Source organism: Parasteatoda tepidariorum, chromosome 7 (assembly GCF_043381705.1).
Source record: "Parasteatoda tepidariorum isolate YZ-2023 chromosome 7, CAS_Ptep_4.0, whole genome shotgun sequence".
NCBI classification, from domain to species: domain Eukaryota; kingdom Metazoa; phylum Arthropoda; class Arachnida; order Araneae; family Theridiidae; genus Parasteatoda; species Parasteatoda tepidariorum.
This window is the reverse complement of record NC_092210.1, coordinates 28,436,298-28,460,715: the sequence shown is the minus strand read 5'-3', so window position 1 is coordinate 28,460,715 and position 24,418 is coordinate 28,436,298. Positions and strand designations below refer to the sequence as shown.

Genomic DNA, 24,418 nt, shown 5'->3' with positions numbered 1-24,418 from the left:
GCGCGCCGAAGCCTATCAATTAAAACGTATTAGCGTTTTATATAATATAGATTAGCCATATGATGCTCACTACGTGCTCTTGCGCGCCGAAGCCTATCAATTAAAACGTATTAGCGTTTTATATAATATAGATTAGCCATATGATGCTCACTACGTGCTCTTGCGCGCCAAAGCCTATCAATTAAAAATGAAAACTGTTGCCAACTCGAGAAAAGAAATATCATCGGTTTTATTGATACATACGTATTAGCGTTTTATATAATATGGATAATCATAAATGACAGATAATGATAAAGCCCTGGAGGCTATGTGCTTGACCGTGCTTGGTTGATGTAGTGTGTCATTGCAATTCAACACTATTAAAAAATTTAAGAAAAACCTAAAACTTTGGAAAAATTTTTATGAAAAGACAGAAATAACCTTCACTTAAACAATCCTTGTATGTTTCGTAATTTTTCAAAATTTAGTTATTGGTTTATTTTGCTCGTAATTTGCCAGTTTATTATCTACAATACAACTTTGGCAATAACGCTTTCTAATTAATGTCCATGTCTGATTAAAGAATTTTATTACTATCGCATTGAATGACGTATTTTAACAAAAAGGGAGTATATTGATAACTCCATGTTAGCAAACAAAAAATTTTATGCATCCAGTTTTTCTACTCAATATGCAATTAAATAGGTATGAATATTTCGTGTTTCATTTTATTCTTAGAAAATAAATTAAACTTACTTTCTTAATTTAAAATTTTTAACATTGTAAACAATTTTAAAAATTTCCGAAGCTATTATAATAAACCTTAAACTAAAAGTACTTAGAACTTTTCTAAATTTTAATATTTAATAACTTGGTGTTATTGAACAAATTTCGAAGAATAAAAGAAAACAGAATCTACTTCCAAATATTTATTAAATTATAATTAATTATACGGAAAGTTTAATCTATTTCCTGTTTAAAAATGCCCTTGCTCATTCAAAAACAAAAACAATTTCAATTTTCTGATTAATAGCTACAATGTACCTTCTTCCATTTTGGCTTTACAGCCTATTATAATAGGATGTAGCCGTTACAGTCAGCTACTATTGCTACTTATGAAGTGTCACAGACTTTCCGACACTAAAGTCTTTTTTAATATTCCCTTATGGGTGGCCCTCATTCTTGCCATCTTGTCATCGCTATCCACGTAACACAAATACGGGTTAGTTCCATCAAAAAGTCCTCCACGAAGGCAAATTTCTCCCAATGCTTGATCCAGGAGTTTCCTGGTCTTCTGGATTGGGTTCAAAATTACAAGGCTACGAAGTTGTACATTAGTAGTTGTAAACCCACAATTTGGTTGGCCGTTCAACTACGGTTATAAAATAAAGTATGATAAATGGTAAGCCATGGTGGCTCAAGAAATAGAGCGCTTGCCTCCCACTTAGGTGACCCGGATTCATAACCTAACTATGGTAAGCCGAAACAAATTATACTCCCTACCATAGGGCTGATCACACCATAGTGCAAATTAATTCCAACGAAACACATGATTTGTAATATAAATGCAGATAGATCCACAACAAAAACTATAGCCAGGCTGAGAACCAATCACCACAGAGGCATGAAGATGGACAGAGAGGGCAGGAAGGTATATAGGAATTGTGAAAACTGCCCAGTCACACAGCTGACACCATGCCACATATTTGAGTGTTCAGCAATGAGTGCTAATCTGAGAGAAATATGAGTCTTGCCGTCATTGATTGACCTTTACGACGATAACGTCAAGCAAATCGCAGAAGCAGTAATCAAAACTTATGGAAACATTTGATTCGGCTATGTCATAGAGACGACAAAAAAAACAAAAAAAAACAAAAAAAAAAACATAGTGCTGACATAGAATATTCTTAGCGTTAAACGGATCGTGGGATAGAATTCACATGATCCATTTCCCCCACTTTGTCCCCATGATCCGAATCTCCATGGTCTATAGCAATGGAAGGTTTTTGTGGCTTTCTTCCCAATGTAACACAAATTCTGGTTAGTTCAATCAAAAAACTATCTTGCATGAACTCTATTTTGTTGCAATGTTTGCACCTCGAGTTTCCTTGTCTTCTAGGTTGGGTTCACAATTACAAGACTACGAACTTTAGCACTGATAGTCGTAAACTCAAAATTTGGGTCTGCTCTTCAACACATGCTATAAAAAAATAAGATGATTCGTAACTTTCATATTATTAAAAATAATTTCCTTCAGACTTATTCTTAAATAAACTTATTCTTTTCAAACTTTAGGCTGTTGTTGAAGCTGATATGTGAAATGAATTTAGTTCGATTTCCGCATGATCAGCAAACATGCTCCATGAAAATAGCTTCCGGCAAGTAATTCTTAATTACTTTAATAAAAAAAAATTAATCTATAACAGCCAATAGAATTGATAAATTTTATATTTTTGCAGCGTTTTTTAATGAGCAAGACGTTATTCTGCAATGGATGATTTCTGGAAACAAAACTGATAAATTCTCAAGCTTACAGCAATTTGACATAACCAATGTAGAAAATCGTAGATGTATCATGCAGAGAGGAAGTAGTAAGTAGAACATTGTAATCCTTATGATGAAAAGTAAATTATTATAACCAATATAGAAAATCATTGATGTATCATGCAGAAAGGAAATAGTAAGTAGAACATTGTAATCCTTATGATGAAAAGTAAATTATTATAACCAGTATGTAGGAAATCGTAGATGTATCATGCAGAGAGGAAGTAGTAAGTAGAACATTGTAATCCTTATGATGAAAACTAAATTATTATAATGTGCGGTTTAAAATCTACACGGCATTTTTTTCCGTTAAACTAGAATTAAAAAATAATTGGTAACTAGAAACAAGAGCAACAAGAAATTGAAATTTTAAAAAATAATAAAACTTATCCTTTATGAAGCCAGTGTTGCTTAATTAATTGTGATAATCGATACAACTAGTATGACGTATGTAATAGAAGCAGTTGCAATAAGTTTTCTTTTGACTCTTCCTGAACAGATAAGTAACAGAAATTTAAACTAAAAATCAATCAATGTACAAAACAAAATAAGTCTTAAATTGCGATAATTTTGCTTTATATTGTGTCAAATAGTTATAACAAAGGAACTATTAGAAAACGAGTAAAAAGTTTTTATCCACAGTCAATTACACCCCAGATTAATCTTTCCAAAAAAGAGAGCGAGTCGTTTAAAACCTCTGAAATTGTAAATTAGCCTCGTTGCTGACGAAGAATATCCTTAGTGGTAAACGTATCATGGGTTAAAATCCCCATAATCCGTTTCCCTTACATTACCCCCATCATCCAAATCCCACAATTCCTAAACTAGAGAGCTTTCCGTAGCTTTTCTCCCCATGTAACGCTTTTACGTTATATGTGAAGGAAGCAGGTTTACATGAGATTATATAGAATCTGCAAGAATATGACACCTTAAGCAAACATCAAAATGTGAAAAAGTTATCAAAATTGTAGTTGATAAAGTGACCGAACAAACTGTTACGTGAAAAAAGGTGCAAATCATCAGCAAATGATTTTCATAAAATTATTCGCTTTTATTACATCCATTTTGAGATTTAAGAATTGAATAGTTTGTCCCCTCTGGCATATCAGACTCATAAGTTGTGGGGTATCTTTTATATATAACGTATATCTTTTTAACATGCATTACTGCATTGTAATGCATTACTTTTCAGAAAAAAGTACTTACACTTGTAATGAAGATGTTGAAATAAATCGTTACTTTTTACTAAAAGATTTTAATGTGTTCTAAACAAAGCATTTATTTCAAGATTATTCGAAATAATCTAGAACAGCAACTAAGACGTGAACCTCAGTCTAACACAAAGATAGCGTGGCTCATTAACGAGCCTTCGTAGCTCATTTCAATATTATGCAATATCTATTTATTTCCGTAAATTTTTATGTTTTAATGTCTAATATCTAAATGAAAAATTTATCATTAAGATTATCATTATGTCAAAAATTATTCTACATATTAGCGAGATTACACGTCTATATTTCAGAAATTTATTTCCAAGTATATTCATTTCTCCCTGATTTAATATTCCGAAAAATTTCCAAAGAAAACTTTAAACTTTAAAATAGATTTTTCATAGATATTCTACATTATGTTTCAAGTGTTTTACTTTTCATCTACTTATTTCAGCAAATGTGTCTTGTCTGGAAGAAACGATTGTTCTTCTTAGAAGAAGTGGATATTTTCTCATTAATGTCTATATACCGACAATTCTGATCGTTTTTATGTCTATGCTGACCTTTTGGATACCGCACGATGCCGTCCCTGCCCGAATAACTCTCGGTGTTACTAGCCTGCTGACCATTATAACCAAGCAGTATCAGGCCTCACTGCCGAACGTTTCCTACATTGTGGCTCTCAATGTCTGGCTATCATGCTGTATCGCGTTCGTATTCTTCAGTTTATTGGAATTTGCTACAGTAATTGCTATGAACTCAAAAAATAAAAAATCCAGCAGTATATTTCAAGATAATCCAGAAATGATTTTGCCTATGGTAACTTATGATATTTTATTAATTTATGCTACTTTCTTAGAACACATATAATATCATTTAGTTCATTATAGCGGTGCACAATGAATAACGTTCCTTGCAAAATTACCACCCTGTGTGGTAATGACATTTCTTGTAAAAACAAAATACATCACTCTGGTTAATAAAATCAAACAAAATATGCGGTATTTAAACCCTTCTTTTGGTATTTTTTTCAGTTCAGATTGTAACGGTTTCCTGAAAATTCTCTCTTTCAAAATTATACCTCTAATTTCCACAATAAAAAGAAAATACAAAACTGCAAAGGTATTATGATAAAATCACCAAATTTTATCACTTAATATAAAACGATATTTTTTTGTTAATTTCAACAAAATCATTACCTCGGAAAAAAATTACGGAGATTTTCGGTGTTCCAATGCAGCCGGAAGCACAGTAAATTTTATCATATTTTGGNGATAATCCAGAAATGATTTTGCCTATGGTAACTTATGATATTTTATTAATTTATGCAACTTTCTTAGAACACATATAATATCATTTAGTTCATTAAAGCTGTACACGGTGAAAAAAATTTCTAGCAAAATTACCACTCTGTATGGGTGGGTAATGACATTTCTTGTAAAAACAAAATACATAACTCTGGTTAATGAAATCAAACAAAATATGCGGTATTTAAGCACTGCTTTTGGTATTTTTTCAGTTCGAATTGTAACTGCTTCCTAAAAATTATCTCTTTCAAAATTATAGCTCTAATTTCCGCAATAGAAAGAAAATACAAAACTGCAAAGTAAGTTTTACCGAATAAATGATTAAAATTACCAAATTTTATCACTTATTATAAAACGATATGTTTTTGCTAATTTCAACAAAATCATTTTCAAAGCTCTTCGGGAAAAATTACGGAGATTTTTGGTGTTCCAAAGTGCTTCGGGAAAAATTACGGAGATTTTTGGTGTTTCAATGCAGCCAGAAACACAGTAAATTTTATTACATTTTTTCTCAGAGTAGGTATCTATTACATTTTTTCAACAATTCTCAATTTTATTTCTATAGTGTATTTACATTTTCCAAAATTATTTTAAGAAAACAAAATTATACAAAAATGAATTTTTTTAAATATGACATCTTCAAGGAAAGAAACTACAAGGATTATATTTTTTAAAAAATTAAAATGCATTGGAATATTTCTATAAAATTAAATTATAATGAATTATTTCATAAAAAATTTTGAGAAATATGGTCCTAAAATAGTTTGATCAGAAGAGTGCTCCAAAATTGGGATCCCTTAATGTTAATTTTACTTTTTTCGTATTTCACTACATCTCAAGAACTTCTTAAGCGAGTGGAAAATTTTTTGCACAAAATTATAAAATTCACTTATCCAAACATAATTCCGTGCAAAACTTTTAGTAAATATTTTATTATATTACTTGAATGGTAGAAAAAATTTTGAATAGTAAAATATACAATTTTTGCAATATTTTAAGGAATGTCATTTTACTCGGCAAAATTCAAAATTTGAGCAAAATCGGTCGAATAGTTAATGAGAAATTCAATTTCAAATAAGTCGGGTACTTAAAATTAAATTTCTTGGGAACAATTCGGTTAATTTAGCTCAAATTTGTTGTTCTTCCATGTAAAATAACGTTATTTCAAATGAATAATGAATTGTAAATTTTTTCGACTATTCTTAAATGAAATAATAAAAAATAGTAAATATTTACTAAAAGATATTTTTTGAATGGAATCTTAGGATTAATGAATTGTTTCAATTTTGTGTAAAAAAATTTTTATTCGTTTAAACATTTCCTGGGATATAGCGAAATGCACAAAAAGTAAAATTAGCCTTAAGGGGTTCAAACTTTGGAGAGCTCTTCTGACCAAACTATAGGGACCATACTTCCCAGATTGCGACTAACCCCTATAATTTGTGTGTCAGAAGTCCGAATCCGTCGAAAAAATTTTATGTTTATTCAGAGAAAGTACATTTTGTACGTTTTTGTGTCTGATTTCGTAACCTGAAATATTATCTGCATTTATTAATTAGCATATTTGAGGTCATCCTCTGAGCCATTATGGTTGAGTTATAGAACGCGAAAATCCGATTATTAGATTTAAAGTTATTCAAGATAATCTGTTTTTTTTTTGTGCACAGTACTTATTAGCACTTATGAGGGGGGGAAATGACGTATAACCGATAATTTATGTTTTTTCCGTTGCTTAAGCGAACCATTTTAGAATAGTCAAGTCATCAAGATCGAACCGAGACTGAATGTAACGATGCATAAATAAAAGAGTCTTAAATAAATAGAAACGGTGAACCGTGCTTTTGTCTCTCAAAATCCTCAAAATACAAATTCAATCATCAATTATTCAAAATATGCTACATAAAATATCTATGTATAGTATAAAAATATAGTATATACTACGCTGTACTATATTTTTCAAGGGGAGTCGGTAGGACATATACAAATGATGTCCAGTTTCGATGTACCTTTTCTCAGTATCGAAACAAGATATTGCTGCATTTTTTTTCACCGAATATTTATACATACATGTTAAGACTATAATAACTGTTAATACATATCTGTGGCAGAATGTTTTTTAAACTGAGAACTTTTACTTTTTTTAAAAAAGTTTCATCATTTTTGTGCAAAAATCTTTCATAACTCAAAAATTATTCCTGTTAACACTAAAAAATTATCACAGCTTACAACTGATATAATCTCAAATATCCCCAAAGAATTCTAAAGTGATATCATAGGAAGTTTCTTAGAAAAAGTGCATAGAAAAAGGTCAGTTTTAGTGTTATTGTTATCCTACCGACTCCCTTTTATCTGGAAATCTCAAGAGTTGATTTACAAATCTAACACACTGACATTACAATATTTTTTCATCTTTTCGGGTTTGTTTGTTTCTTAATCACTAGAAGGTGATTTGTTTAAAAATTAATTTTCTTGGCCCTTTATTAAGCGAGCATCATAATTTATAATTATTACCAATTTAAACTGAAATGATATCTTTCCCCTAATACAGGTCATGTTGAAAGCAAACGGAACTTGGAGTACAAAACAATGCTGGAACAGTATTTCCAAGCCTAAGGTGAAAATATCAGCCAACCATCTTGATTATGTCTCAAGAATACTTTTTCCTTTGTCATTTTTAATATTTTGTGTAGTTTATTGGAGTTACTATAACGCATTTTAATTAAAATCTTAATAAAAAACAAATGCGAAATATTAAATGTAGCAATGTAGCATTAAATGTAAAACTAAGAAATAAAGATCAATTGCCTTAATTTGAGTTGGAATTCCAAATTTTTGAATTCGTTAAATAACGCACCATTCCTTTACTCGTATCTGTTAGAAATTACAGAATTCTTTGATACTTTTTATGTTAATTTTTAGTATTATTTCAATTATTTTAATTAATTTACTTGTTAAATTAATTTATTTAATTAATTAATTAATTAATTTAATTCATTTGACTAATGTTCCTTTTGTTTTAGAGATGAAAGGAAATTTTTATTGAAAACAGGAACAAAGAACAACTATACTTATTGAAAAAAAAGGATTTTTTTTTCTTTTTTAAATAATTGTGGTATTGTAGGAAATTTAATGAGAAAAAGAAAGAAAGTGTTGCTTAAAATACAATTTATTTACTAAATTTTAAATTTCTAAATAATCAAATGTTTTAGTCATAATTGACTAAATTTTAAATTTCCAAATAATGAAATGTTTTAGTCATAAAGACATTGGTAACTTTTAATTCTCTTATCCTAAAAATCCACAAACAAAAACAAAAAAAAATTTAAAGAAAGAAAAAGAAAAAAACTAAAATTTAGTTTTAAATAAAAGTGAAATTTAGGTTATACAGCAATTAAAAAGTTACTCTTTCCGCATTTTTTTTTAAGAGCTCTTTAATGAAACTCTTTATTGAGTATTGGGCATTTTCCTATTAACTTAGGCACTTACTTTTATCATTACAACATTTTTTACATTGTTTTAATTTCTAATATTTATTTATTATTTTATTTCTTGTCTCCCTTTATTAATGAGCAATTTTATCTATTTATTATTTATTGAATTTTTAATTTATTTTTTTTTCAATTTATTTATTTTATTATAATTGACTTATTATCTTAATTTTTGCTTATTCACAAATTTTATTTATTAATTTACTTAATTTATTTATTTAATTTATTTATTTAATTTATTTATTTAATTTATTTATTTAATTTATTTATTTTATTTACGTATTATATTTATTTGAATTATACATTTATTCAAATATTTAAATTTTTTATGTGTTTTGATTTAGTTACTCATAAAAGATAATAAAATCATTTAGCACCAATAAAAGAAAGTCTGATCAATAAGAGAAATTTCTAATAGTTAAAACTTAGTCCTGCCATTCTGATTTTTATTTGTAAAAACATTGTAAAATGAATAGATTTGAAATCTTTGTTTTTCATTTGTTACTGAAAAATGAAAGCCGGCTGATTTTAACTTTGAATATATAATGAGAACAATATGCCAAACTCGAATGAAGATCTATTCAATATATAAACTATTACATTGGCTTATAAACGCATTTCGACATTCTAGGACAGTGTTTCCCAAACTTATGACTTTTGTGTACCCTTTCTAAATTTTTTGTAACGCTGTGTACCACTAATAAAAAATTGAATGTATTTTCACTATAAAAAATTGCACAAAAGTTTAAATCACAACTGGCTGTTGACACCACTAATTATTAATTGTTAACTCTGCAAAATATAGCCAATAAAAAAATTCGTAATCGTAAATTATCATGACTAGCTTTGTTTTTAAATAAAATTTTTTGAAATTTCCTTTGTTGCAAGATATTTTGCATAAGAACGCATACCCCCGCTAAACTGTTCCCGTACCCCTGGGGGTACGCGTACCACACTTTGGGAAACACTGTCCAAGGAAATAAAAATATTAAAAAAATTAAATTGCTTGAGAGAATTATAAAATCAGTCGTTCGTTATAATCTCGAAGAACAAAATTTGTTCATTATTTTTTTCAATACTTGGAATTTTTTAATAAGCTATTTTCTTTTTCTTTTTTTTAAATTTATTTAACTGAAGCCAACAATATGTATATTATTTTATTATGTATATTATATATGTATATTATATTTATGCATATTATTTTCCCATCTCTTAAAATAGTAACACAGTGCAAATTATTAAAATCCTTTCAGATAAAATTAAATGTTTAAAAATAGTGATTCGAGCGGCAAGCATGACTTAAAGTTAAAATGTTACAAGGTAAATCCGTAAGATTCCAACGGATTGAAAAATTTATTTCGCTAAGACATTGTAGATGACGCCACAATTGCTAAAAATGGAAAAAAATTTCTCATTGCCAGTGTGATAGCAATAAGACAAAAAAATCTTTTATTTTTCTTCTCAGAAATCATTTAAATCTCAATCAATATTTCACTTAGTGAAACATAAGCTGCACGAACTATCTTAAAGGACAAAATTCCTATTTTTCGAAAAATAATTTATTCCTTTTAAAAAGTAGTTAAAATTGCTTCCTATCACAGTGTGCAGATGGCGCCATTATTTGCAGTAATTCTAAGAAACATTGCAAAATCTCTGAAATCCAAGAAAAAAAGGTTTTTTATTTTGCTTTTATTTTTTTAAATCATTCTACAATTTATATTATTATTTTTTAGTATACTTATTCGTTATGTATTTTAAATAACTATTTAGTAGGAATAAAATTCTTTAGAAATACAATGTTGCGTTAATGTTTTTTTATCTTCTTAGTTTTCAAATTTTATTGTAATGTTTTTTTTTTTTTTTTTTTTTTNATTTATTTAATTTATTTATTTAATTTATTTATTTAATTTATCTATTTTATTTATGTATTAAATTTATTTGAATTATACATTTATTGAAATATTTAAATTTTTTATGTGTTTCGATTTATTTACTCATAAAAGATAATAAAATCATTTAGCACCAATAAAAGAAAGTCTGACAAATAAAAGAAATTTCTAATAATTAAAACTTAGTCCTGCCATTCTGATTTTTATTTGTAAAAACATTGTAAAATGAATAGATTTGAAATCTTTGTTTTTCATTTGTTAGTGAAAAATGCAAGCCGGCTGATTTTAACTTTGAATACATAATGAGAACAATATACCAAACTCGAATGAAGATCCATTCATTATATAAACTATTACATTGGCTTATAAACGCATTTCGACATTCTAGGAAATAAAAATATTAAAAAAACTAAAGTGCTTGAAAGAATTATAAAATCAGTCGTTCGTTATACTCTCGAAGAACAAAATTTGTTCTTTATTTTTTTCAATACTTGGAATTTTTTAATAAGCTATTTTCTTTTCTTTTTTTTTTTAAATTTATTTAACTGAAGCCAATAATATTTTACACCCTTAGCGTTCTTATTGAAAGAAAATGAATATTTATGTAAATTATTTTCCTATCTCTTAAAATAGTAACACAGTGCAAATTATTAAAATCCTTTCAGAGAAAATTAAATGTTTAAAAATAGTGATTCGAGCGGCAAGCATGACTTAAAGTTAAAATGTTACAAGGTAAATCCGTAAGATTCCAACGGATTGAAAAATTTATTTCGCTAAGACATTGTAGATGACGCCACAATTGCTAAAAATGGAAAAAAATTTCTCATTGCCAGTGTGATAGCAATAAGACAAAAAAATCTTTTATTTTTCTTTTCAGAAATCATATAAATCTCAATCAATATTTCATTTAGTGAAACATAAGCTACACAAACTATCTTAAGGGACAAAATTCCTATTTTTCGAAAAATAATTTATTCCTCTTAAAGAAGTAGTTAAAATTGCTTCCTATTACAATGTGCAGATGGCGCCATTATTTGCAGTAATTCTAAGAAACATTGCAAAATCACTGAAATCCAAGAAAAAAAGGTTTTTTATTTTGTTTTTATTTTATTTTTCATTTATTTTTTTAAATCATTCTTCAATTTATATTATTATTTTTTAGTATACTTATTCGTTACGTATTTTAAGTAACTATTTAGCAGGAATAAAATTCTTTAGAAATACAATGTTGCGTTAATGTTTTTTTTATCTTCTTAATTTTCAAATTTTATTGCAATGCATTTTTTTTTCTTTGGAAAGTTTAGATTTAGTTAAGAAAAGACGCGAAACAATTATCAAAACAATTTTTTGGTGTAGTGCTGCGAAAGAATGAAAGATTAGAAATAAAAGTAGAACTTGAACGAAAATAAGGAGTTGAGGAAAATTTTAATTTAATATCTATTAAACACCAGTATCAGAGATAGACCCAAAAAGATACCGTTAGATGACATAATAAGAAATCTAGAAGTAATAAAAATTACAAAATGGATATATAAGGCTGCAAGAGCAGGTTTAGAAAAACATTTTTCAGCAAGACAAAGGCCACTGTAGGGCTGTAGTGACAAAAGAAGAATATGATCATTTATATTCTGTAAAATGTGGTTCGAATAGGTCAACAAGAGTAGGGAGAATGGTAAAAAGTTGCGGGCTCGTTAACGTTAGTTTTAGATTTCAACCATCTGGTAATAACTGAGCAACAGAAAAACTCTTTTCACCTAGTAAAATTAAACATGATGAACACTTATCATTATTCCTGGTAATTCAGTTTAATAAGTTTCTCTTTTTTTTTTTCGTTCAATACTTAGTGAAAGGAAATAGAAAAATAACTATAAATAATTTTAAAAATTACTTTATTATATTAATTCCATAAGGATCCGAATAAAGCGACCTAATCCGAAATAAGGCTGTTGAGATCACCAAGGTCTTTTAGTGACGTCACAAACAATGATGTATAGCTGATTTCAAATAGTTGTCATTCATTGAACAAAAGTCCCGTTTGTCCGTCTGTCGTTATGAAACAGTCCCATATGTTGTTATAAACCATTATCAAAAATCTATATATATATAGCAATATTTTACAACGTTTAACAATGCTATATGCAATCGTAGTTCCAAAATGTCAAGTGAACTACAAAAATGGGCCAAAAGTATCAGTTTTTAAGTTTCCAAAAAGTATGGAAATGAAACGAAATTGGATTAATTCATTAAACATGACAGTTATCAAATAACTGATAATAATTTTTATATTTTAATGTTCGTTTTTGCAGACTTTATAATAAGCTTTTTAATTACATAATGAAAGAAGTTGTATTTAAGAATTGCAATGTTTTAGGTTTTGTTTATTATTAGCGAATACTAGAATGTAGAACTAGCAAAGCATTCGTACTTTTGCAAAACGTTAAATAAAACAAATTTAAGCATTTGTCTCGTTTAAATATATATATATATATAACATTTTTTACATNGTAAACTATTTATTATAGTTCTCACTTAAAGTAAATCTGAATACCGCGCTATCTTATAGTCGCCAACACTTCCGAGGATGACGTCACAAACCTACTGGGCGTCATTTCGTCATATTCTGGAGTAATTTTAAAATATTTTTAAGTATTTTTGTACACACCATTTAATAAAACAAAAAATAAATTAAAAACGAAACTTTTTTAGACAGAATTTTAGTATGACTAATAGAAAAATGTTTATCATTTACAAATGCATTGATTTTTAATAGCATACAGTAGATTAAATACGGAATTTCTAAAGGCAGCTTTTTTTTCATTGAGATTATTATTAAAAATTTATTTATTAATTATTTACATCAGAATTAGTAAATTGTTGTGATTAAAGGCAGTCACTCGGTGGGAACTAAACAGGATGAGGAACAGCATCCTTTTCGACACTAATTTCTTAATATTAATTTATTACGCAATTTAATTGTATGTAAGCTGTTCCTTAATGGTGAATTCAACATTTTTTTAAAATTCTTAACAAAAGTGAAATGTAAAAAATTTACACATAGGTGGTTCTTAAAGCAATATTTTTAAAAAGAAAATTATTAGAGATTGACAAATCATCAATTACAGCAAATGCATCATAAAATATTTAGAAGCAATTCCTTTTTAAAAAAGGGTTTGGTTTTCGTTCGATGCCATTTTCACATGCAAAAAGAAAATTGCATTTTTATTATTTAATTCAGATGTGACGAATCAATATAATCTTTCTTAAATTTCAATCACCTTTATTTTATTTCAAATATTTAACTTTCGTCAAAAATTTTAAAACTAATGAAGAGCGTTGTTTTCGGAAAACATTGTTCTGGATGTTTCGAAAATGTAGGTGGAACAATTGTGTTCATCGAAGCTCTTAACTATTTTATAATAAATGAAACAGTTACGAAATGAAACAGAGGCAAGTTAAATATACACTACGATACAGTAAAAGATTAAATACTTTCAGTTATTTTCATTTTTTTTTAAAATGTTTCAAATTTCTCAAAATATTTATACAGGATTATTTTGAGATGGTTATAATTTTAAAACCTTCAGAGGAGATTTTAGAGAACACAATGTGTCACAATATGGTTCCATTGAAAAAGCGCGTTAAAGTATTTAACGCCTGTTATAAACCGGACAACCTGGTGCCCTGCGTCCGTTTAGGTTCAGTGAAACGAAGCAAAAAATTGCAAATGCCAGGGCCCCGTCAGGGTAATATTTAAATATTATATTTAATAAAAATAAATGTTTCTTTTTATTTTACATTATTGTAACATAAATAAAATAATCCTTTACATTAAATTTTAATTTTTCTGTTTTCTAAGAGTGAATAATAGCTTAAAAATGGAGAAATCGTTGCTCATATACTGAGAATATAAATGGCCTTATATCTAGTTGATTTGTTTTATTAAGTGTAAAAATTTTTAAAACTAGCATAAAATTATTTTTATTTTATTTATTTTTAAATTGCCATTTTTTGCAATTCGCTGAACACTCTAAAAAATTTATTTTGCATAAAACAAAGTATTATTTGAGGACTTTATTTAGAATTAGCTAAATGCCCGTTCTTCGCACGGGGTGAATAAGAAATAAGTAAAGTATCAATAAATCACAGTAGAGAAACACTGCGAAATCATGGTCATAACTGAAAAGCACATAAGCGACACAATGAAAGAGCTTAATGGAAAAACCAGGTAAGTGACATTTTTAGGGGAATTAATGAATCACTGGTTTTGCCTTTCTTTAAATCTTAACAGAACTAATCACATAAATTTTTAGTATGCTAGTATGATTTTTTTTTATTTCAAATTAGGCAATAAGGTTTTATTATTAGATAGTTATGGTTTATTTAAAATTAGGAACAATAAAGCGAATAATTATTAGTCCAGTTTTCTATTAAATCGGTAATAAAGTAGTTCGGATGCAACTTTTTTTTCCATTCTGAAAATGTCACTTACCTTCTTCTTCCACTAAGTTTTTCAATTAATGTAACTAAAATAATTTCCTTCCTTTATTTAATATTATTTGTTGCCATTTACGGTGGCTTTACGTTATTTAAGTAAGTAAAGCGTCTTTTTTGTAATTCATTCCATTAGAATAAAGAGAAAATGTATTTAGCATCACTTGGCATGATGCTATTATTTGCGGCTAAACCATAATAGTCAAAATTTACCATTATCATATAATTTTCTCCGGTACATATCCTTTTCGAGGGGCCGTTCTAAAGTATCGGTATTTAAACAGCTTAGTATTGGTTCTGTTTTAAGCATAACGAAATTTACTATTATAATATTTTATATCTTATATTAGCATATTTGGTACTTATTGCACAACTCGTCAACATTTAAGGTTTGTGAAAAATATATTTGTCAGTGACAGCCAACTAAATCCGAAATTTAAGAAAAAAAATTGAATTCTTATTAGAACTTGATAGGGTTTTTGGAGAATGGCCATTTCTCTGTCTAACCTTTAATTAACTATTAAAATATTTAGGTGTGGAAGAACAAAGTTCTTTTGTTCTCATTCATTAGAATATTAATAAACTGTCTTTGCTACCACTGGAAAAATACTTTCTGAAATCACGGAAAACACGTTGTAGAATTCTTATCAAAACTGTACCGATTGGTATAATACCAGTAGTACATATTACCGTCAGGGATACATATAAGTTAAGCGTCATCTGTGAATGGTGATTTTCTACTGTTTTCCTAAGTAATTTTTTCTCCTTTAACTTTGCTTTTTAGCGCATAGCTTATATTATTTTATTTCAATTAATACATATTATCAATTTTAATAAAGCATTGGTGTCAGTAATAAGATGTCGATTCAAAATGAATAAGTATCTTTTTTCCAATATTTTTGCTATAATTTTGATCAGTTTCTTATGTTAATTATCAAATTACCAACACTAATTAAGCATCATTGCAGTCATTGTTAATATGACGATTTCTTACGCTTCTTTTAGACAAATAAATAAATTAACTCCATTACTTTTACTTTCTAGTACAAAGCTTATTTCTTTCATTTCAATATGCATATATTGTTTAAATTAATTGAGCATTATTGCCATCAATAACAATGTGGCAATTTTTTACGTTTCACCTAAAATAAATACAACATTCCCATTAATTTTGCACTTTAAATGCATACATATTTTTTTCTATTCAATTACCGTTGATTTTAAATTAAAATTTTTTTGGAAAATTTTTTTAAAAGAAACATAATTTTAAAAAAATGTGCGGTGTCAGACAACTTTAAATTAATAAGTATAAATTAGGTGACGTAAACCTCGCGTATTACCACATAGTTGCTCATTGAATTTATCTGACATAGCGAATATAAAATTATTCCATATTTAAATTCGTGCAGTAAACTATTTTTTTTTTATCAAATAGAGCTATAAGCTAGATATTGTCACTGGTGTTATTCTTAAAATATGTGACAAAACTGAATTGTCTATAGTTAAATTTAAGACAATGACTGACGTTTAACCAATCAGAAAATTCCATTTCGTTTTTTGCACATCTCGTTCGAACGGTTTGTCGTAGAATGCTCGAATATCGACAGTTACCTTCCTCGTGCTTCAAACTATCTGATTGCTAAGTTTCGCTGATTTCATTTGGATGATTTAGGAGTCTGTAAAGGATGCACAAACACACAGAGAGACATTCATTTTTATAGATTAGATAGATTCACATAGATTAGACAGTGGTAAATAAAATAAAGCGAAGAATTATTAGTCCCACCTTCTTATAAATTGGTAATAAAATAATTCGGATGAGTGTGTTCTTTTTTCTTTCTGAAAATGGCACTTACCTGGTTCTTCCACTAAGTATAGCTAAAATATTTTTTTTATTTTACTTATGTTATATGCTGTATTCTATGTTGCTTAATGTTATATGTTGGTGGCCTTACGTCATTGAAGTAAGAAGAGCTTTTCGTTTGTAATTCATAGCAATGGAATATAGATAAAATGTATTTAGCATTTCTTGGCATGATGCTATTTCTCGCTACCGATTCATGATAGTTAAAATTTACCACTACTAAGTGATTTTTCTCAGGTACACATCCCTTTCGAGGGGGCGTAAAACACTTAATTCCTAAGTATAGGTATTAAAACTGATTGGTGCAGTTTTAATTATCACCAAATATATCAATGTATTTTGTACCTATATAAGTATATTTGGTACTTATTACATATCCCTTCAATATTTGAGTTTATTCGTATTTGTCAGTGGCCGCCAACTAAAGCCGCATTAGTTAAAAAGAAAAAGAGCAGAACTTTATAGGGATTTTGGAGCATGACCATTTCGCTATCTGACCTTTAATTTACTGTTAAAATAATTAAAAGTAGTAATGGAAAAAATTTATTTTAATTCTAATTCATTAAAATATTAATATACTATCTTAGCTACCACTGGAAAAAAGTATATTCTGAAACTACGGAAAACTTGTTGTAGAATTCTTATCAAAACTGAATCGCCAATTACCATTGTACCAGTAGTGCATATTACCGTCCGGGACATATATGAATTAAGCGTCAGCTGTGAATGGAGATATTTTAATGTTTTCTTAAGCGAATTTCCCATTAATCTATCTTCCATGGGCTTGGCTTTTTAGCACATAGCCTATTTCAATTAATACACATTATCAATATTAATTTAGCATTAGTGTCAATAATGATATGTAGATTTTTTACGGTTGCCCAAAGCGCTTTTCTCCTTATTTTTGCTTTTCAGTACAAAAGTTACTTTTTTTATTTCAATTAATATATATTACCAAGATTAATTAAGCATCATTGTCGTCAGTGATAGTAAGACGACTTCTTACTGTTTTTCTAGACAAATAAATACCTTTACTCCATTTCTTTTTCTTTCTAGTACATAGCTTATTTCTTTTATTTCAATCTGCATACATTACCGTAATTAATTAAGCATCATTGGCGTAATTAAGCCTCATTGGCGTCGAGTTTTTACGCTTCTGCTGAACGAATTAGTATCACTTTCCCATTAATTTTCGCTTTTAAATACATAAATATTTTTTTCTATTTCATTACCGTTGATTTCAAATAATTATTTTTTTTAGAAACACTTTTAAAAGAATTAATATAAATAAAATAAAATCGCGTAGCATCAGACAAAGTATAAATTTGATGACGTAAACCACGCGTCCCACCACGTAATGTTCATCGAATTCATCTGACGTAGAGCCCCTGAATTGGGTATAATATAGCCTACGTCACAGGTTGTGTTGTTCCTACTAAATTTAACCCATGAACGGCATTTTCTGCGAGCCTAACTTCAAGCCACAAATAAACAAACGAAGTGTTCGATCGTTTAAATAGCTGCTCGCCACATTTTATTGCATTGTAAAGAAAAGGTTTTGAAACTAAATACAACTAAATAAACAACAACATCTAAAACAAATAACAACAACTACTAATAACAATAACTAAATAAACAACAACTAAATTCCATTCGTTTAGCATTGCGTCATATGTTGTTCCTACTAAATCGAAGTAGTTGCGTTTTTTTCATATTATACCCAATTTGATATATAGTAGTATAGGAGCCTTAATCTGACGTAACGAATATAAAATAATTAAATACTTGCAATAAACTATTTTCTGTCCAAACAGAGCTATATGCTAGCAATCATCACTGATGTTATCCTTAAAATATTTGAAAATTGAATCGTTAAATTTAAAACAATGGCTAACGCTTAACCAATCAGAAAATTCCATTTCGTTTTTCGCTTGTCCTGCAAGAACGATTTGTCGCAGAATGTTCTAATATTGACAGTGACCTTCCTCGTGCCTGAAACTATCTGTATGTTAAATTTCATCATTTTCTGTCTGATAGTTTAGGAGTCTATAAAGGACATGCACACACACATTCATTTTTATATGTATAGATGCTATCTACTATGTTTTGAACTATTATCTTAAAAGCAAGTGCACCTATTACTGAGTTAGGGATCAATGTAGTTAAAAAAGCAAATTCTTAAAAATTTCTGCCCTTGTCTTTGAGAAAAAACACGCATAAAAAATGAAACTCTGCTTTTCTCTCTTTGTCTGTCGTTCAAAACATGTGTACTATAATCATGAACACTCGTGAAAAATTGTAAACAATTATTAAGAAATTAAAAACAACGTGATATAATCGGGTTTAAGGTGGTTTAAAACAGGGCTAAAGAGAATAGAAGGGCTGGTTCACTCCTTTGAAGTATCTCTTGCCGCGCCGATCCTCCGACGTCACTCTAGTGACGTCACTTTGGCGCAAAGCTCGCACTTTTACTTCAAGAACGGAGCGTTTGGCCTTACTAGCTCTAACTAATATTGGATCATTTCTTTTTGCGAGATATTCTAAGACANTTAAGCGTCATCTGTGAATGGTGATATTTTAATGTTTTCTTAAGCGAATTTCCCATTAATCTATCTTCCATGGGCTTGGCTTTTTAGCACATAGCCTATTTCAATTAATACACATTATCAATATTAATTGAGCATTAGTGTCAATAATGATATGTAAATTTTTTACGGTTACCCAAAGCGTTTTTCTCCTTATTTTTGCTTTTTAGTACAGAAGTTACTTTTTTTATTTCAATTAACATATATTACCAAGATTAATTAAGCATCATTGTCGTCAGTGATAGTAATACGACTAAGTAAGACGACTTCTTACTGTTTTTCAAGACAAATAAATACCTTTACTCCATTTCTTTTTCTTTCTAGTACATAGCTTATTTCTTTTATTTCAATATGCATACATTACCGTAATTAATTAAACATCATTGGCGTAATTAAGCCTCATTGGCGTCGTGTTTTTACGTTTCTGCTGAACGAATTAGTACCACTTTCCCATTAATTTTCGCTTTTGAATACATAAACATTTTTTTTTTCTATTTCATTACCGTTGATTTCAAATAATTATTTTTTTCAGAAACACTTTTAAAAGAATTAATATAAATAAAATAAAATCGCGTAGCATCAGACAAAGTATAAATTTGATGATGTAAACCACGCGTCCTACCACGTAATGTTCATCGAATTCCTCTGACATAACGAATATAAAATAATTAAGTACTTGCAATAAACTATTTTCTGTCCAAACAGAGCTATATGCTAGCAATCATTACTGATGTTATCTTTAAAATATTTGAAAATTGAATCGTTAAATTTAAAACAATGGCTAACGCTTAACCAATCGGAAAATTCCGTTTCGTTTTTCGCCTATCCTGCCAGAACGATTTGTCGCAGAATGTTCTATTGTTGACAGTGACCTTCCTCGTGCTTGAAACTATCTGTATGGCAAATTTCATCATTTTCTGTCTGATGGTTTAGGAGTCTATAAAGGACATACACACACACATTCATTTTTACATGTATAGATGCTATCTACTACGTTTTGAACTATTATCTTAAAAGCAAGTACGCCTACTACTGAGTTAGGGATCAATGCAGTTAAAAAAGCAAATTTTTTAAAATTTCTGCCCTTGTCTTTGAAAAAAAGCACGCATAAAAAATTAAACTCTACTTTTTTTTCTTTGTCTGTAGTTCGAAACATGTGTGCTCTAATCATGAGCATTCGTGAAAATTTTTAAACAATTATTAAGAAATTAAAAACAACGTGAGATAATCGGGTTTAAGGTGGTTTAAAATGTGAAAAATCTGATTTTAATTTAAACGCATTTAAAGACTTAAAATCATTAGTCTATCCACTGTTATTCCCTTTCACAAAACTGCAATACCATTGTAAATAATTTGTTTAGAAACAAAAATAAAGTATTTTTTGAAAGCTAAGAGTACAGGATTTTGAATTTATAATAAACTCAATTTCAAAAATTTTGTCCAAAATCATGTTTTTACACTAGAAAAATTGATTGAAAAATTGTTTAATCAGTGTATTACGCCCCTAAATAGTTACAAAAATCGAGAAAATTTAGAAATATATTGCAATTGAGAATATTGATTCATTTAGATGGTAAAATCTCGCCAAATTGATGTTTTACTATTTATCAGTGTAAAATATTTTTTTTTAGATTTAATTCCTTTGTTTGTTTTAAAGTTTAAACAATTCTTTTCAACTAAATAGAATTATAGTTTAAAATCGAATCCTTGCCTCTAGTTTAAAACACTCAATTTCACTTTTCATAACCCAATATTTTCTAACTCTTATAATTTAAGATTTAACTCTATTGATTCACAAATAATATCAAAATATTTTATGTTAATAAACATTATGAAGACCCCTTTCAGAAAATCTTTTATATTGAACTGATTATCCTTTAATAAAGATGTTCTTTTATATAGTTTGAAAATTATTTTTCAGGCAACAAAGAAAACTTTAAAAAGGAAACAGGTTTCCATGGTCTAGAAATTTTTTTAAATGGTAGCGAAAGTGATATAGATCTAGATGTCTTTAACTATCAATAAATATTTAGTTTTAAAAAAATATATATGAGTGCAGAAGGAAACTCGTGAATAATTTTGTAATTCACAAATGAAAGATAAATTTAAGCATTTCAGTAGTCTTTAAAAATCTTGGCTACCTCTCATTTATATTTCCCAGGTCATTGAAAAACAGGAAAAATCTTTCTGTCCTGCGATAATTTTGAGCAATTACAAAAGTACATTTGTGGAAAATTATATTTTTGTACAGTTTATTGAAGGAAAGTAAATTATTACTATTTACATATCATTCTGATTTTACGTAAAAGAAAAAGATAAAATTTCCAAACATCGTTATTGACCAATAACTGAGCCCTTACGAGTGATCACAGACTTTATAATTCACAGCACTCAAATGAGACAGCAATACAATAAAGGAAATTTTAAGTCAGTATGTTTAATAAAATTAAGAATTTTTATGCACTTTTATAGTTTATATGATATGCATATAGCATTCAAAATAAAAAAGCATAACTACCACAACAACGTCTGCTCTGTTGGTTGGTTGGCATATGATATGCAACGATGATAATGACACGAGGGTTTGGCCTTAAATATGTAAATGAATTAGTGAGGACACTGTTTTTATTTTAATTTACAACCGTCGTTGAACAGCTAACCCGAATTTGAGCTTACGACCGCCAATTTTCAACTCCTTAATCTTGTAATTTTGAACCTAATCCAGAAGACAAGGGAACTCCTGGATTGATTTGTTATGGGAACTAGGAGGACTTTGTGATCCCGACAGACTTAAAATGTCAAAATTTAATACGCAGGGTTTCATCGGTCAGCTGGATTCGAACTCCCATTCTCACAAATAGGAGTCCAACGCCCTACCAAACTGGCTATCACGGCCCAGGAAGACACAAAACCTGATTACACCACTGAATTACACCTGATTACACCTGATTACACCACTTTCTGATTACACCACTGAATAAACAATCCTTTCGACGGTTTAAAAATTTTGGCCCTCAAAATATAATAGAGGAAGCAGCCAGCTGGGAAACATGGTCCCATTAGTTTAGTCAGGAGAGCTGTCAAAAGTCTAATGTTAATTTCAAATTTTGCTATTTTCGCTAAATCTCTTGAATGCCGAGAGAGAATGACAAAATTTTTACATACAGTTATAAATTTTAACTATCTAAAGATGTAAAAAAAAATTTTATATTTATCTACCAACGAAATTATTTTTTTAAACTTATTTATTATTTTTATTAACTTGCTAATGGTTGAAACTATTTCAAATTGTTAACTATACAGTTGCCTAACCTGAGTCATTTAGGAAAAAAAATCCAAAATTTGAAGGGAATACCCAAATTAAATAAGTTCGAATAGTTCATGTGAAATAAAAATTTAAAAACGTGAATCTTGGATGGGGCGAAATACGCGAAAAGTGAAATTAAAATTAATCTTTTGCTTACGGTATTTAAAATGATGAATCCAATCTGGTACTTATTGTACCAGTCGTAGGCAAAAGGTTAAAATGCCTTAACTTCCGGTCGCTGTCTTGATTAAATTATAAAGACCATATTTTCAGATTGCAGCTGCGCCAAATATCTATATCCATTGAAGAAATAGGTTATTTTTTACTCAATTAAAGAACATTTAGTTTTTGATTTTGAAACTAAATATCAAGCATGTAATCAATCAACATATTTTAGGTTAGACCATTGAACCATTAAGACCGTATCTTTGTGAATTGAAATCCGACCACTAAATCAAAAACCAAAAGATATCAAATTGTTTATTTATTTAGATATTTTACGCACTAAGTCATTCTAAACCTAAACATAAAATATATTTAAATTGAAACTCACCTTTTTTTAATATCTGTGCAGAGATTGCACTTAAAATATTAATCAATCCAGGCATTTGTAAGCATCATTTTAAGGCTTCACACACTAAATATTTTGTTGCTAGTCTTCAAAATACCTTACTAACGATAATCCATCTAAGTAAGACCTACTTTTCAATTTAAAAATAGAATATTCACTGCCTGTCCATGCAGTTTTAAATTTAAAATGACCCCATACCCTCTCTTTATATATTTTTGATTCGAATTTCATATAACTAAATGATTTCACATTTCTGAATAAACGACACTATCTTCAGTGATGTTGCTCACATCACATTTTAGCCAACCGTTTCTGTTTCACCAATTCAACTGAGTTTTATTAGTTTTCGTTTCTTTTTTTACCCGTGGTGGCATTGTTACCCTTTTATTTTTGATGATTTCTTTTGTACTAACTGTAACCGAACCTAGCTAGCCACCGATCTCCGAGTTCACTCCATGATTTGATTCCACAAAACAGGTGATTCCTTCTTTGCAATTTCTCTCTCTCTCTTTTTCTTTTATTGGTGTTTTTCCCGCTGGGTGTCTCTGCGATCTGTGTTCTTTTTAAGAAGATTAAATATAATTCTAATATGCAACTAATATTTTTTTTATTTATAAAGTAAGTTAAACTTAATTTTGATCCCAGACATACAGCACTTCGATAGAGCACGTGGGATCCATGCTGGCTTTTCCACACGTTGGTGAACTCTGCGCCTGAATTGCGATCTCAGCAGATTTTAAAATTAAGTTATTTACAAGATGTGTGCAGTAAAGGATCGATTATATAGAGGATCTGCAAGTTAATTTTATATTCACCTATCTCCTGATGGAGAAATACTGGTATCCTTTAATCTCCAAATCTGAAAATCTTTTCCTGAATAAATAAAAAACTGGACTCTGAGTCCAGAACAATGTGATTATTCCATAAGACCAATTTCACTTTGAGCACAGACCGAAAAGATCCCGGATCAAATTCTAAGATGAATTGGATCCGTCAAACCTGATAGATCACTGGTAACTTCTTATCTTAGAAAAAATTGCTACATAATTGATTTGACTAGGAGGCTTCGCCCCCTGCTCGCTAGTGCTCGCCAACCCCCGGAACTGCTTTCGCAGTTCATTTCGGATTGCTTCGCAATCCGATGCTCGCTTTACTCGCTCATTGGATACGTTCTTAACGTCT

General features: G+C 28.8%; 1 protein-coding gene across 1 annotated transcript in view; it reads left to right on the top strand.

The window, feature by feature from the left end:
• LOC139425950 (glutamate-gated chloride channel alpha-like) overlaps positions 1-7,849 on the top strand; it is a 16,492-nt gene extending 8,643 nt beyond the window's left edge. The window contains exons 4-7 of the mRNA XM_071182891.1: positions 2,133-2,357; positions 2,439-2,570; positions 4,189-4,553; positions 7,590-7,849. Coding sequence (XP_071038992.1) covers positions 2,300-2,357; positions 2,439-2,570; positions 4,189-4,553; positions 7,590-7,760 — 726 coding nt within the window. The 5' untranslated portion in view covers positions 2,133-2,299 and the 3' untranslated portion in view covers positions 7,761-7,849. The remainder of the gene's footprint in view (positions 1-2,132; positions 2,358-2,438; positions 2,571-4,188; positions 4,554-7,589) is intronic.
• Positions 7,850-24,418: the final 16,569 nt, after the last annotated feature.